The sequence below is a fragment of the Sceloporus undulatus genome, chromosome 1 (assembly GCF_019175285.1).
Source record: "Sceloporus undulatus isolate JIND9_A2432 ecotype Alabama chromosome 1, SceUnd_v1.1, whole genome shotgun sequence".
NCBI classification, from domain to species: Eukaryota; Metazoa; Chordata; class Lepidosauria; order Squamata; family Phrynosomatidae; genus Sceloporus; species Sceloporus undulatus.
In genome coordinates, this window is record NC_056522.1 from 292,148,727 (window position 1) to 292,162,968 (window position 14,242).

Here is a 14,242-nt window from a genome sequence, read left to right on the forward strand (position 1 = left end):
TTTGTCAAAGGCCTTACTGAAATCAAGATATATTATATCTATGGCATTCCCTTCATCTATCAAACTGGTAATTTTATCAAAAAAAAGAGAGTTCATGTAGATGCTGTTTTCCCCAATGCAGGGACTCAAGGCAGCACGTACTTACAGAGACATAGGTTAAAAATTTAAAGTTATGGTTAAAGAGCAATTAAAATCTCTGCACTGTTCTCCCACCTGCTCCTGACCAACATAATCAGCCTATATCAGCAGTACTAGCTTTGAGTCCAGGCCTAATGAGACCATTACCTTTGTGATTAACAGATAAATAAAGAACAACTTTTTTTTTGGCTTAATGGTTAACTACAAAGCCTTGGCTGTATAAAGCAAGATGAGACACACAAGAAAGCAATGGAAAACAGAAGGGTGATGACTAAAATGTAATCCAGAGCAATATCAAGATGGCATGCTCCTGTGAGTCAAAGAAATGGCCTGCAGGGAACAGAAGTAAAGCAGACAGGTAGTGAACAGCAGCGGCAGCATGGCAAAAGCTGGGTTCACATCAGGGAGCTTTATTGCTCAGACTGAGCACTGGGATGGGATGACTCTAGAGGATTGTATGGCAAGTTGTCCCCTGTCACTGGGTCTGTTGCTGCTCTGGAATCTATATATTTAAACTGATTTTATCTCTGCAAACACACAATCTGCTTTCGTATTTCCAAAGAGCAACAGACAACTGATCTAATACACTGGTACCCCGGGTTACGAAATTAATTCGTTCCGCCGCCGCTTTCGTAACCCGGGATACTTCGTAAGCCGAATAGCCCATAGGCGCTAATGGGGAAAAAGCCGCGGCTGCGCCGCGGCTCCATTTCAAACAGCGCAGGGGTTTTTTCGTAACCCGAAAAAACCTTCGTAAGCCGAAACAATAAATCCCTATGGGATTTATTCGTATCCCGAAAATTTCGTAACCTGGGTATTTCGTAACCCGGGGGACCAGTGTATATCCATGGCTACATCTTCTTGTGGGTTCAATCAGCAGTGCACATAGAAAGCTTAGGTAATGTATATACTAGAATTCCATGGCACTTTGCACATGAAAGGCATATAATAGCCCAAATTCCAGTTTCTATTTCCTCCAGCACAATCAGAAATACTTTTAAGTCTTCAATAACAGAATTCAAAGTTGTCAGACTTTAGTCTGCTGCCTTAGAGGCTGCATATAATTCTAAACATCATCAGAGTCTATCTCATTTCAGAGGGACAGAAAAGGGCTATCTTCTTTTGGGATCTTGTATGACCAATAACAAAATGATCTGGCTGGCCTTAGGTACTAGCGACCTTAACTTGGGGCACTGAGGTGGAAGGACGTGGAAAGGGAACTGCTTTGTTGTTATACCTCAAGTAGAAATGTCTCTTGGCAGAATATACACTGATGACCTGAACATCTTCATATGTAGTGGGGGCTAATAAAGATATAATCTAATCCCAACAGAAGGCAATAACAACAAAAATAGATAGGAGGTTTAAGGTCCAAAACACACTGCTGAAATAATCCAGTTTGAGACCGCTTTTACTGCCTTGGCTCAGTGCTCGAGAATCTGGGTAACTGTAGTTTATTGTGGCACCCAAGCTCCCTAATAAAGAAGGCTAAATGTCTCTCAGCTCCTAGAATTCCCTACCACTAAACCAGGGCAGTTAAAGTATTCTCAGACTGGATTATTTCTGCACTTCATTTTGGACCTCAGTCTCACAAAGTGAAAAATGGTCTTTCAAAAAGAACATTGCCATTTAAAGCATAATGAATTGAAGACTGTGTCTCCCTAATGTTTGGGACCAGAAATGTTTCTGTATTTTGGATTTTATTTTACTTGGATTTTGGAATACTGGTGTTTGCATATACATACATAATGGGATATCTTGGAGATTTTCTAAGTGCAGTTTCCTACCCACAAACAATTAGGAAGGCACAGATACTTTGTCAGCTCTTCACAGTACTGTTGGTTGCAACACTCTTTGTCAAGGTCAAGCAATTCACTGAAGTACCATCAAAAGATGAACAAAGAAAATCAAGAAAATTTCCATTTGTCCTCTCAATAGAAATGTTTCAACAATAGGTTGTTATAGTGAAAGCTGTATACTAGGGAGAAAAAAGAACAATTTAAATGGCATGGTGTTGCTAAGGTCATAATTGGATTGATCTAGTGCACCAACTCCACTACTTCAGGCCTTCCTGGATTATTTACTGAGCAAGCTACATGGTATCTGAAAACTTTTCATTTTTCACTTCTAAGTCAATTTAATTCTGTATCTCTAAATTCAGATAATGGGTCAGAACTGCCAAACTCATCGATTTTGACCTGATGTGCTTTCTCCAGATTGGATGTGCCTTAGCAGTTCTACAACCACCCTCTAAACGTGGTTTTACCTCAAATAATTTTCTGAAAGAACTGTTATAGATTAAATTTCAAAGAGTTCCTCTAAAGAAAAAAAAAAACACTAGAATTTGCATGGCCATTTAACCAGATTTAGTATACATTTTTTTTTCTCACTGTAAAAGTCATGGAGTTACAAGACACATGCTATACATAGAAAAGGAAAGGTAATATTTGTTAGGGAATGGATTATTTATATACTTACATAACATTTCTCTTATAGCTACTGTTCCAGCCACTCTCCACTTTCTTCTGTGCAAAAACAGCAATAGCAAGTACATTTCTATACTGCTCATCAGTGCACTTAAGCAATCCCTAAGTGGTTTACAATGTGTAAGCTAATTGCCCCCAACAAGATGAGTACTGTACTCATTTTAGCAACCGCAGAAGGATACCAGGCCGAATTGAACATGAGCCCCTGGCTGGTATTGAACTCACAGCCTTGTGGTTTTATGGGTGAGTGGATGTAGTACAGGCATTTAACCACTGGACCACCAAGCACTACTTTCGCCTGCTTACATTTGAATTTTATTTTGGCCTTGCCAACAATTAGCTTTTCAGACAATACCTGCACACCTCTGCACATCTATGACAAATTTGTTACATGAGATTTAAACTTAGAATCTCTTCTGAAAGTTAATGTTGATCCTGGGACAACAGACTTTCCCAATATGAAAAAAATGCAGTATTTTATCAGAAGGTTGCTCTTCCCTGTTAGCCCATCAACTAAAAAAACGTGTGCTATCTAATATGTCGTTATGCAAATATTCTAGGAACTGACTGAAGATTGTCTATTGTTTGGTCTACTCTCTCACCCTTCCCATTGTATCACCAGTTTACAGTCCTCCCTCCATATTCGCAGCGGTTAGGGGAATGAGACCTCCACGAATATGAACATTTTTTGAATAACACCACCCCAATCTTAAAAGCTAGTTAAAGGGAAGGGTGAGTGGGGGTAAGAGGATCGGCACTTTTCCCCACCCTCCTATCCCTTTAGCTGGCTCCCCACACCTTCTCCTCCCCAATCCTTTCCCTGGGCAGCCCAAGAAGAGGATCAGGAAGGAGAAGCAAGAGGTGCTTTGACTCCCATTACTTTTTGCCTCCCCAATCCTTTCCCTGGGAAATCCAAAGAGACGAACGGGGAGAAGAAGGCAAGAGGTGCCTTGGCCCCTCCAAGACCCTTTGCCTCCCTGATCCTTTCCCTGGGAAACCCAAGGAGAGGACTGGGGAGGAGAAGGCAAGAGGTGCCTTGGCCCCTCCAAGATGCTTTGCCTCCCTGATCCTTTCCCTGGGCAGCCCAAGAAGAGGATTGGGGAGGACAAGGGTCTTGGGGGGGGCATGGCACCTCCTGCCTTCACCTCCCTGAAGAGGCAGGGAAAGGAAGGCAGGGAAAGGGAGGAGGAATGCCCACATTAGTGGCCTTGACCTTGTGAATAATCGAAACCTTGAGTCTCAAGGCTGTGAATATGGAGGGCCAACTGTAGTTTGTTTTATTTACTGATTATTTGCTGGCTGAAGCCAGAGTGCCACTCAAGAATTTAAATGGAATTTACCTGGGGGGAAAATCAGAATTGCCTTCAAATTATTTGTGCAGAAGAAGATAAAGGAGTCTAAAATATAGGTTTATACCAAGGGCTCCTATTTCTTTTCTATTAGACCTGTGTGTGCTGTGTGAACTCTATACTATTAATCTGGTAGGAAACTTGAAGTTCTGCAGCCTCTTAGCAAATCACATAATATGGTGTTAATTCAACAGAAAATAGAAAAAGTTATTTAAACTTGTTTTATTGGACCTTCTTATTGAGATGTACAAGTTTTGAATTTAAAAAATGCCATCAGTGAGAAAACTGCAGAAAGCTATTCTATCATACAGAGCAAAGACACCAAAAAACACTACTGGACATCAGCATGTCAAAGAGGCTAATACAACTGAGCTATCAATCAGCATTAGGAAAGGAACAGTTCAGTTAATTATAGTCAAGACTCTAAGGAGAATGGGATCAAGTTAATTATCTTTTTTCACTGCTTCCCATACAACCTTTCAAGCAGTGTTTACAAGATGTCAGGATCTGTCTGAATTTGCCTTGAAGGCTTCCACAGCTGCATTCAGGAAAAAAAACACAAAGAAAAGAGGGAAATTAAATCAGGAATGAAAGTACCCCTATTCAAAAGATGAGACAATAGTGTGGAGATGCCATAAGCGTGCTTCTTTCCATCCATGGAGGATCCAGTGTCATCTAAGGACACTGGACAAAATGCCAACCAGTTCATGTTTTGGACATGAAAAAAAATGTGATAAAGTATCAGGTGGAGTGTGTTTTTGTCAGCCTTTCCTACATGTTATTTTCTTGGAAGAAAACTTCTAAGACACTAGGACAGGACTAAGGACAAAATACAGCACTCTGCCAATGTCAAACTGATGTTTCACAATCCAGTTCCCTTAAATGAGCACACTCTTGTGTGCTTAACACATACAGCCTTGCTACCTCAAGAAGGTAAGCCTTATCTATTAACTCTAGGATGAGATGGCTCTCTCTTCTTAGAACTACTCAGTGGCATGTACATCCCCTTCCCTGATGTTGAATCTAGATGAATAGGATACTTCTGGCTGTTAAAAGAGCACTAAATTGGGTTGGAACACAGACCTCTTTCAAGGAAGCATTTACAATATCCAGCAACAAATTGTCCAGCCATCCCCTGGCACTCCTAATCAGCCAGGATGGACAGGATCTTACAGAAAAGTGGTTGGCTATCCAGAATCTTCCTGCCCCTGTATCTGGATGTTATTACCATTATGACTGACTGATATTTAGACTAGCTTATCTTCCATAAATTTGTCTCTTTCCTTTTAAAAGCCATCTAAACTAGTGGCCATAACTTCACCTTGTGCATCAGAGATGATGCACTGCATAAAGAAGTTCATCCTTTTGCGTGTACTGACCAAATGATTGCTTGATTCTGAAATTATAAGAGAGATCAATGTGAGTTCTTAGCACTCCTCCAAATATGAGAGTAGAGTGATTGATTTTCCAGGGCTAAAAGCCTTTGTTTTTTCTTATTCAAAAATTTCCTTTCAGTTCTGTTTAACTGCATAAATGGGGACTCAAATCCACCCCTTGTTTTTCTTTTTCTTTTTTTTTAAGATGTGAAAATCACCCAGCTTTGATCTGGGAATCTCTCTCCAAATCCCATAAAATTGGCCCAAACAGCAGAAATTGGAAAACAGAAATGACTTCCAGTTTTTGTTTGTTTGTTGGCTGATGGAGGGAGTGCAGCCTGCTGGGAGAATGGGATGTGCCCCATGCAGTACCCACAAATGTTGTGTAATGTCTAATTCTTGGGGAAATGGTGAAACCACCACTTAACTGGGTCTTCGTCCAGTAACAGCTCAGATGCTATCATCATCACCAATGTAAATGATTATTAAATTCCACTCTTGAACATAGATGGGATCCATGCAGACAAAGGGTGTCACAAGGGGGTTCTGACCACATCAGAGAATACCCTAGGAAGGGGAGATGACACCACTTCTCCACAAACACCTGCCTTTTGGCAGAAATGGGCTGTGGCATTTGCCCTTTAAAATGCCAGAGTTCAGCTAAAGAGATGGTGTGAATGGAACAATGCTCAGTGAGAGGAGAAAGGAGAGGCTTCAGGAATTAAAAAAAGTTTTTCACTTTAACCACATTAAACCATGTAAATACATTCAGGCTGTGTCTCAATGATACTGTAATTTAAAGGTATAATTTTGATTTTGCTAGTTGTTTATATCACAGTTATTGCTATTACATTCGATGATGTACAATTTATGAGTAATATTACAATTTATGTGTAATATTAGTACAAAAACTGTATTAAGAATTCTATATAATAATAATAATAAAATTTTTATTTATATGCCGCCCTTCCTCCGATCAGGGCGGCTTACAACATATTAAAATACACACAATTACAATAAAACCACATTTAAAAACAAACCAACAGTAAAGCCCCAAAGCCCAACCTCTTGGCCACGAAAGAGAGGAGGGAGGTGTTGTATGGGGGGAGGTACATTGTGGGGGGGGGGGGGGGGGGGTGACACCATAAGTTATCATTCTGGGTGACACCAACCCTAATCACACCACTAATGTGGAGCAGGGGTCACATGCAGGTTCCCTAAAGAATATTCCAGCACAAAGAACAACTTACACACACACACAAATTCATTTTCCCAGCAAAAATGGGAGAATAGTAGCTGAGGGGAGGCAATACTCTTCAATAATAATAATAATAATAATAATAATAATAATAATAATAATAAATTTATTTGTATCCTGCCTCTCCCTGCATTGGACCGAGGTGGGTAACAACAAAACTTATTTTAGCAAGTGAAGGGCAAAACAGACTGCCCCAAAGGAGTGGCTCTGTGTAGTCTCTTTCAGCACCAGATCAGGGCTGCAGTAACTGCACGTCGTTGCCCAAATGTGGTGCTTTGCCAGTTCTAAAAGAAAATAGCACTCCTTCTAGAGCCAGCAAAAAAGGCCCTTGCTGCCACGGTGGCACTTTTAGGCATTCCTTTTGGCATGTATCATAGAAATGCTGTGCCAAAGGAGTGCCATGACACCACTCACCATGTGGTCGGGGGGGGGGTAGTGTGACACTGGTGTGGAGGTGGTGTCAGATCCAAGTGCCACACTCCTACACCAACGCTTCAAGCTGGTCTGTACAGCCCCTGAGTCTCCCAAAGTGTTCTGATTCTGGATGTCCCCTGGACTCCCCAGAGCTTATTCATCCATATAGAATTTTGCATTCCAGAAATGTAGATGTCTTAGATACTATATTCGGGGTTAGAAATTAGGGTGAATTGATGAATGTCAATAAATTTATGCTTTAAAATGTCTATGAGGAAGCACTGCAATCCCTGAAATAAAAGTAGTAGTAGTAGTATAGTAGTGTACTACTACTACTACTATTTACACCATGCCTTTTCCCCAAAACTGGGACTCAAGATGGCTTACAAATTAAAACAAGTACAGTATAGCCAAAGCATATAAAAAACAACATTAAAATAGAATAAACTATTCACAATATTAAAAAATTAAAACATACCATTAAAATAATAATTAAAATTGAAAAAAGTACAGTTACAATGATGCAGCAATAGAATACAATTTTAAAAGCAGAATGAAGTGTACACTCTCTTTATACAGTCTAATGATCAATCAAAAGGGAAGTTGTGTAGCTGGAGATTAAAATTATTACAACATCTCATAAACTTAAATTAAATTTCCCAATATTCAAGAACACTGATTTAGCATATACATAAATAATTTGCAACTATAATACATTAACCATTTATTTTCTTCTAAATAAGGCCATGAAAGTATTGCACAGAAATTTTTTTGCTTTTTAGGTGACAAGAATGAGATGAAATAATTTTGCAAGTATATGGAAGGTCTGTTCAAGTTCAGTCATGCTTTCTTCATTCATTGAACAGGACACTGTTCTAATTGTGACTTTCCTCACATTTATTAAGAATTTCCATGGCTGAAGTTGCCATTCAGATTTACCCAACCAAGACACTTGCCCCCACTACCACACATTAGTTATTTATACATTTTTTAAAAGCAAGCAGATTGGCACTATGTGACAAACATGTCAAGTTTAGCCCTAAGTGGACTGTAGTCTGAAATGTTAATGTGAAAATTGATTTGCTGATCGTTAACAGGCACCTGTTTATTGCTCTTCTGTTTTAAAGTATAACTTGTGTCATAGCCTTCTCTGGGGTTAATGGCTAAAACAAATTTGCCTGTAGATCAATTTTGCTAAAGAAGAAAGTTGCAGGAAATTCCATGTGCATACTTACTATTTTGTTAATTATTCTCTGAGAAAAAATCAATATAAACCTATAGATGAATATACCAATTTTATAAAGAGAAAAATAATCATGTTGCATTAAAATATGGTATGCTTGCTACTGTGTACACTGCAGTTCTCTTGCTATGCAATGAGTAGCTGAAACTCCAGACATCACTTATGTTTTTCTGGATTGGTGATCACTGATAAGCTGCTCATATGTGACTCAAATAAACAAATGCTGTAATTTCCTTGTAATAAACCACTACATTATCCTTGGTACAGAAACTCTTCTCCACTGTTTTGCAATAACTATTTTGGATGCAGCCAGTGCCAGTTCATATATACATCAAGGGACCTATTTTTACATAGTTCAATGAACAAACAGCAGAATTACCAAACATATACAAAGATAAGTATATGAACATCTGACATTTCAGCAACTATTTTTTCCATCATCCTCCAAAAAGATTCAGCTCAGAGATATAACTACTCCATGTGGATAAAATAAATTTTGGGACTTGTACAGCTAACACCATACTATATCTAGGCATCAAGGATGATAAATGTCCTGTATAGTCATCTTAAAGTAGTTCTTTTGGATAACCAGTCATCAGAAAAATGCCAGATTTCAAAGGATAAAAGTTGCCAAACATCACTGGGTTTTTTACACTGGAGATCATTTTGCACTATATTCATTTTATGTCAGTTCAAATAAGTGGAGATGCTGATTTATATTTCAAAAACAAAAATAGTAGCTAATTTCTTCAAACTTATGTTCTCTTTTTGAAAGACCAAAATGGTTTCAGGTGAGTTAAAAAGTGTCTAATCTGGAGAGTCTAGAAGGATGTAGGTGTGATATCTAACATTCTTAGCTTGCAAAAGTGTTTAATAGAATGTTTAATAATGGTCCAAAACACATTGCAGAAATAATCCAGTTTAAGAACTCTTTAACTCTCCCGGCTCAATGGTAGGGAATTCTGGGACTTGCAGTTTTGTGAGGCATTTAGCTTTCTCTGTCAGATAGCTGTGGTGCCACAATAAACTACAATTACCAGGATTCCCTAGCACTGAGCCAGAGCAGTTAAAGCGGTTTCAAAATGGTTTATTTCTGCAGTGTGTTTTGGACCATTATTAAACATTCTATTAAACACTTTTGCAAGCTAAGAAGGTTTCTGGAAATAATTTGGAGAAATCTACTACATGTCACTGTGAATGATTGGCCATATTGTTTTTAGGATTGCTTATCTATCCTCATGACATGTGTTTAACCTATGCATTTATAAATAAATGTTTAAAAAACCACATAAGTACCCAACTATTTCTTTTTTCCAAAAACGTGGATGTGTAGTAGTTGCTCATAACTTCTTATACATGTACAAAGCAGTCTGATTTAGAGTACCAGTTGTGTAAATTGTAAGCAATTAAAGCACATATTCTGCTAGTTTCTTTTTCAAACATTTTTTCAAGATTTTTAAAAATGTACTGATTAAAAAAATTAGAAGCTACAATTACACCTCTGGGTTTTAGAGACAAGCATGCTGAGAGAAGCATTTCCCAGAACAAAACAGCACAATGCATAGCACTTAAATGTAATCAACGGAAACACAACTTCATCTCATACCTACAGGACCTGGAGATATATTTAATACATTTCCATCATCCCCCAAATCAGCAATCAGCCTTTTGTTCATAATCACAGGCTTAGCATTTTGTTCTAACATTGTTTTCTTTTTCACTCACTTTCCCTGTACAGACTGCAGCATGTAAAACTTTGCTTCAGAATGATGTTAGTCTGTTCAATTGCAGTTACTCCCCACAAAACCCTATACAAATAAGCAAAATACCTACCTATTGCAGTCAACATGAAGCAGGAGATGGGATGCACTAAGTGACAATGCAATTTTGTGCCATTGTCCATCTGCTAGCCGATATGGAAATACTTCCGTTCTTGACTTTCCATTAAATCTGTAGTGGTATCTTATTTCATCTCTTAAGCCACTGCTTTCCAGTTCAAAATAACTGCATTTAAAACAAAGAAAGTCAGTTACACTTTGTGAACTGGACATTGTGAAATCATGCATTCCAAGACTGAATAAAAACTGCATACATTGAAATAACAAAATAATTTCCAAAATTATCTACATGAAGAAATTAACCAAAAATGTAAAGTGCTTCTTCCAAAGAGCCTCTCCAATACTGCCATGGGTAGTTAGAACTGCCCTTATAGTTGTGGCTAGGAGTTAGTAATTCACAATTCCCTCTATATACAATAAAGATATATATATATATAAATAAACAATCAAATCCAATTGGCAGATTTAAGCAAAGCTTGGAGAAGTTACTTCTTTGATACAAGCTCCAAAATGCCCAGCTAGTAAGTCCATTGACCATGCTTGCTGGGAAGCTGTATTCCAAAAAGTAACTTTTCTGAACAATAGATCTAAGAGATTGTTGAATTAAGTACCCTCCAGAAAGGCAGGGCTGGCCCGTCCATATAGGCCAGCTACGCAGTCACCTAGGGGCGGCAAACAGTAGGGGACGCTGGCGAGGCAGTGGCAAGAGAGTTCGGAAGCCAGAGAGAGAGAGAAAGTGCCCGGAGCAGAGGACAAGGCAAGCGGAGCAGCAGCTCTTTCCTTTCTATTTACTTCCCACCTCTCTCTCTCTCTTCTGTCTCCCTTCCCTTCCCTTTTTCCTCTTGCTCGCTCCTTCCATGGCTGAGGAGGAGGGTAAGTCTCTTGGGGAGGGGAGGGTGGACCACAGAGGAGGCCACTGTGGCAATGCAGTGGGTGGGCAGCCCTTTCCTCTCTCCTCTCCTCCCTTCCTCCTCTTTTCCCTTCCTTTCTGCCTTGGTCCAGGGCTGCCCACCTGACACGTTGCCACAGGGGCCTCCTTTGGGGTCCCCCCTCCCCACCCCAAGAGATTTACCCTCCTCCTCAGCCATGGAAGGAGTGATCAAGAGGGCCTCTGAGCATGTGGAGAGTATTGGGTGGGCAGCCCTGGACCAAGGCGGGAGGGAGGGAGGGAGGGAGGGAGAACTAGAGAATGAAGGGAAAGAGGAAGGAAAGGAAGGGAAGAGGAAGAGAGAGGGGGGGAGGGAGAGAGTAAGGAAGGACGGTGGGAAGAAAGAAAAAGGCAGGGTGAAGGAGAAACAAGAAAGAAGGAGAAAGGGAGGAAAGGGAAGCCCTGAGAGGCTGAGAGAGTGTGACTTGCCCAAGGTCACCCAGTGGGTTTCCTTGGCCAAGCTGGTATTTGAACCATACTCAGGCCACTACACAATGCTGTACCATCCATCCACTGCACTTAAAGGTACAGTACTCAGTTATTCTTTGTTGTTGTGTACCTTCAAGTTATTTTCCACCTTATGGAGACCTTAAAGCAAACCTATCCTGGGGTTTGCTTGGCAAGATTTGTTCAGAGGAGGTTTGCCATGACCTTCCTCTGAGGAGGCTGAGAGAGTGTGACTTGCTTGAGGTCACCCAATAGGAAGGGAATCGAATCCTGGTCTCCAGAGTCCTAGTCCAACACACAAACGACACAAAGCTACATCCCAACTTTCTATCCAGGAAGAATGTCAAAATGTCTTCCATTTTTAGCATGACTGAGAAACATGAATTTATATTGTTTTTATTAATGTTTTTGGCTTTTACTTGGTCATGTCCTCCATATTTGAACATCCTACAATTTGCCCTACATTTTATCCTACATCATGTCCTACATTTTTCCTACACTTTGAGTGGCTATGGGAGGGGGGCACAAAAATATTTCTCACCTAGGGTGGCCAAATATCTAGAGCCGGCCCTGCAAGGAGGGCCTGACATGTCAGGGATTTGAAGGGTTAAAACACAGCACCCAGGGAAATGCTTGATGTGTGTGTGTTTGGCCATGAGCATTCAGCAGAAGGACAAGGTTGATTAGCACAGCTGATGCTCATTGGCTCAAGGACACTTTAGTGTCTAGGTGCACGTAGCCATGGACGATGAAACCACCTACCTGGATTGCACAGGGGACATTTGTCATGGTTACACACAGGAATTCACTGGGCTTGGGAGACCACATGGTCTGGAGTCTATATAAACCCAGGGGTTGCAAGTGATAGCTTGTGGGTTTGTAGTAGGAGTTGGTTTGGTATGGTTTGGAGTTTTGGAGATCTGTATTTGTATTATAGCACTGTGAATAAAGAGCACTTCGGGGACTTTGCTTCTCTGGTGGTTTATCAGAAGAAGTCTTGCATCGCTTTGCTGAGTGTCCCCAGAGGTTCCTGCATTGCTTCAGTTCCTGGAAGACATCCAGTTGCTGTTATCCCAATTGACTTTGGAGCCACGCTTCAGCTTCTAAAATTGCTAGCTCTGCTACAAAGGTCTGATTTAACCCCAGGACTCGTTTGAGTTGCTGACAGTGGTTGTTGGACCCCAGCAGTTGCGCTGACATGACAGCTATGCTTTAGGCTGCACTGGATGTCTCTATGTAGCTAGTTTTTTTAATTTCCCACAATACAACAAAACAACATCAAGATGATATCACCATGGGAACCAAAGCACACCATGCTTCCTAGCAATGAAAGCTGGTGGCTCCAACTTTAGTGGGATTATCAATCCATTCTAGGTATCAGTTAGAACTTTAAAGGAGCTATCCACACCTTGAATGCTCCTTTTAAACTTTGGACCAAAATATGGATTGGATTCATTATCCCACTGACATCAGACCATCAGCTTCCACTGCAATCTAGCATTTTAGGAGTGTTCATCCAATTAAAAAATATTAAGGGGAGGGAGAAACCAGGGCAATTGTCATTTATTGGCTCTGACAGGAATCTCAGGTTGCTTGGTACTGATAATTGTCCCAGCAACTACTGACATATGATTCATTCAAAAACAGCAGTGAGTTGAACCTGATGCTATTATTGTCATCCATAATCCTGTGATTTTGTGAAAATAATAAAAATTGGATCAAATTGAGGAGTGTGAGACTGGCAATTCTCAAGAGAGGTGCTTTTGTGTTTTCATATCTTTATGATCCTCGCCTGCTTTCTGTATTAAGAAAGATTAGTAAATATTTGACAGGGAAAAGCAATATATGGAAAGCTTGGCAATATATATGCAAAAGTAGGAAACAAAGCACGATCAAAGCTTGTAGGAAAATTTGGCGTAGGATTAAGAAATTAAGCAGGAGATCAACAGATTGGATTTTGCAAGGCCAACAGTTTGTTCATCACAAACACATTCTTCAAACAACTAAAAAGGAGGCTTTATACATGGAGATCACCTGATGCCCAATACAGAAATTAGGCTTCATAACTGGAAGCAAAAAATGGAGAAACACCATTCTCTCTGCAAAAACAGGAGCAAGAGCAGATCATGCACAGACTATGAACTGCTATTATCAAAAAGCAGAATAAAGCTAAAGAAGAATACTAACCCAGCCATTGTGCAAAAATACAACCTCAAGAACATCCCCATAGAATTTATAGATAATACATATACAGAAATTGTACTATTGGGTGTAATTGACGGAAACACTGGGCTGAAGCCAGGGGCATTTCAGGAAAGACTACAAAAAGACACTATTTGCAGCCAAAAAGAAAGAGGAGCCTCAGTAGATGACAGATGAAATTCTTCAAATAATAAAGAATTACCATATGTACTCGACTATAAGTCGATAAATTTATGCCCTAAAATTGACCTTACAATCCTGGATCAACTTATATAAGTGTCAATAACTGGTACTGCTCCACTCTTGGTGCCTCGAGGCATGTGTTTCTCTCTCTCTCTCTGTGTGTGTGTGTGTGTGTAACATGTTCCCAGTCTGATTTGCATGGAAGGAACTCCCCATTTAACACCACTTGCTTCCCTCTACAGTCTGATTTGCAAGCCCCCCCCCTTCCCATGGGAGAAGCACTTCATTTAACACCACTTGCTTCCCTCTACAGTCTGATTTGCAAGCCCCCCCCCCCTTCCCATGGGAGAAGCACTTCATTTAACACCACTTGCTTCCCT

General features: G+C 40.1%; 1 protein-coding gene across 1 annotated transcript in view; it reads right to left on the bottom strand.

Moving 5' to 3' along the window:
• NELL1 (neural EGFL like 1) overlaps positions 1 to 14,242 on the bottom strand; it is a 657,613-nt gene that overhangs the window by 518,204 nt on the left and 125,167 nt on the right. Inside the window, 1 exon segment of the mRNA XM_042459591.1 lies at positions 10,098 to 10,268. Coding sequence (XP_042315525.1) covers positions 10,098 to 10,268 — 171 coding nt within the window.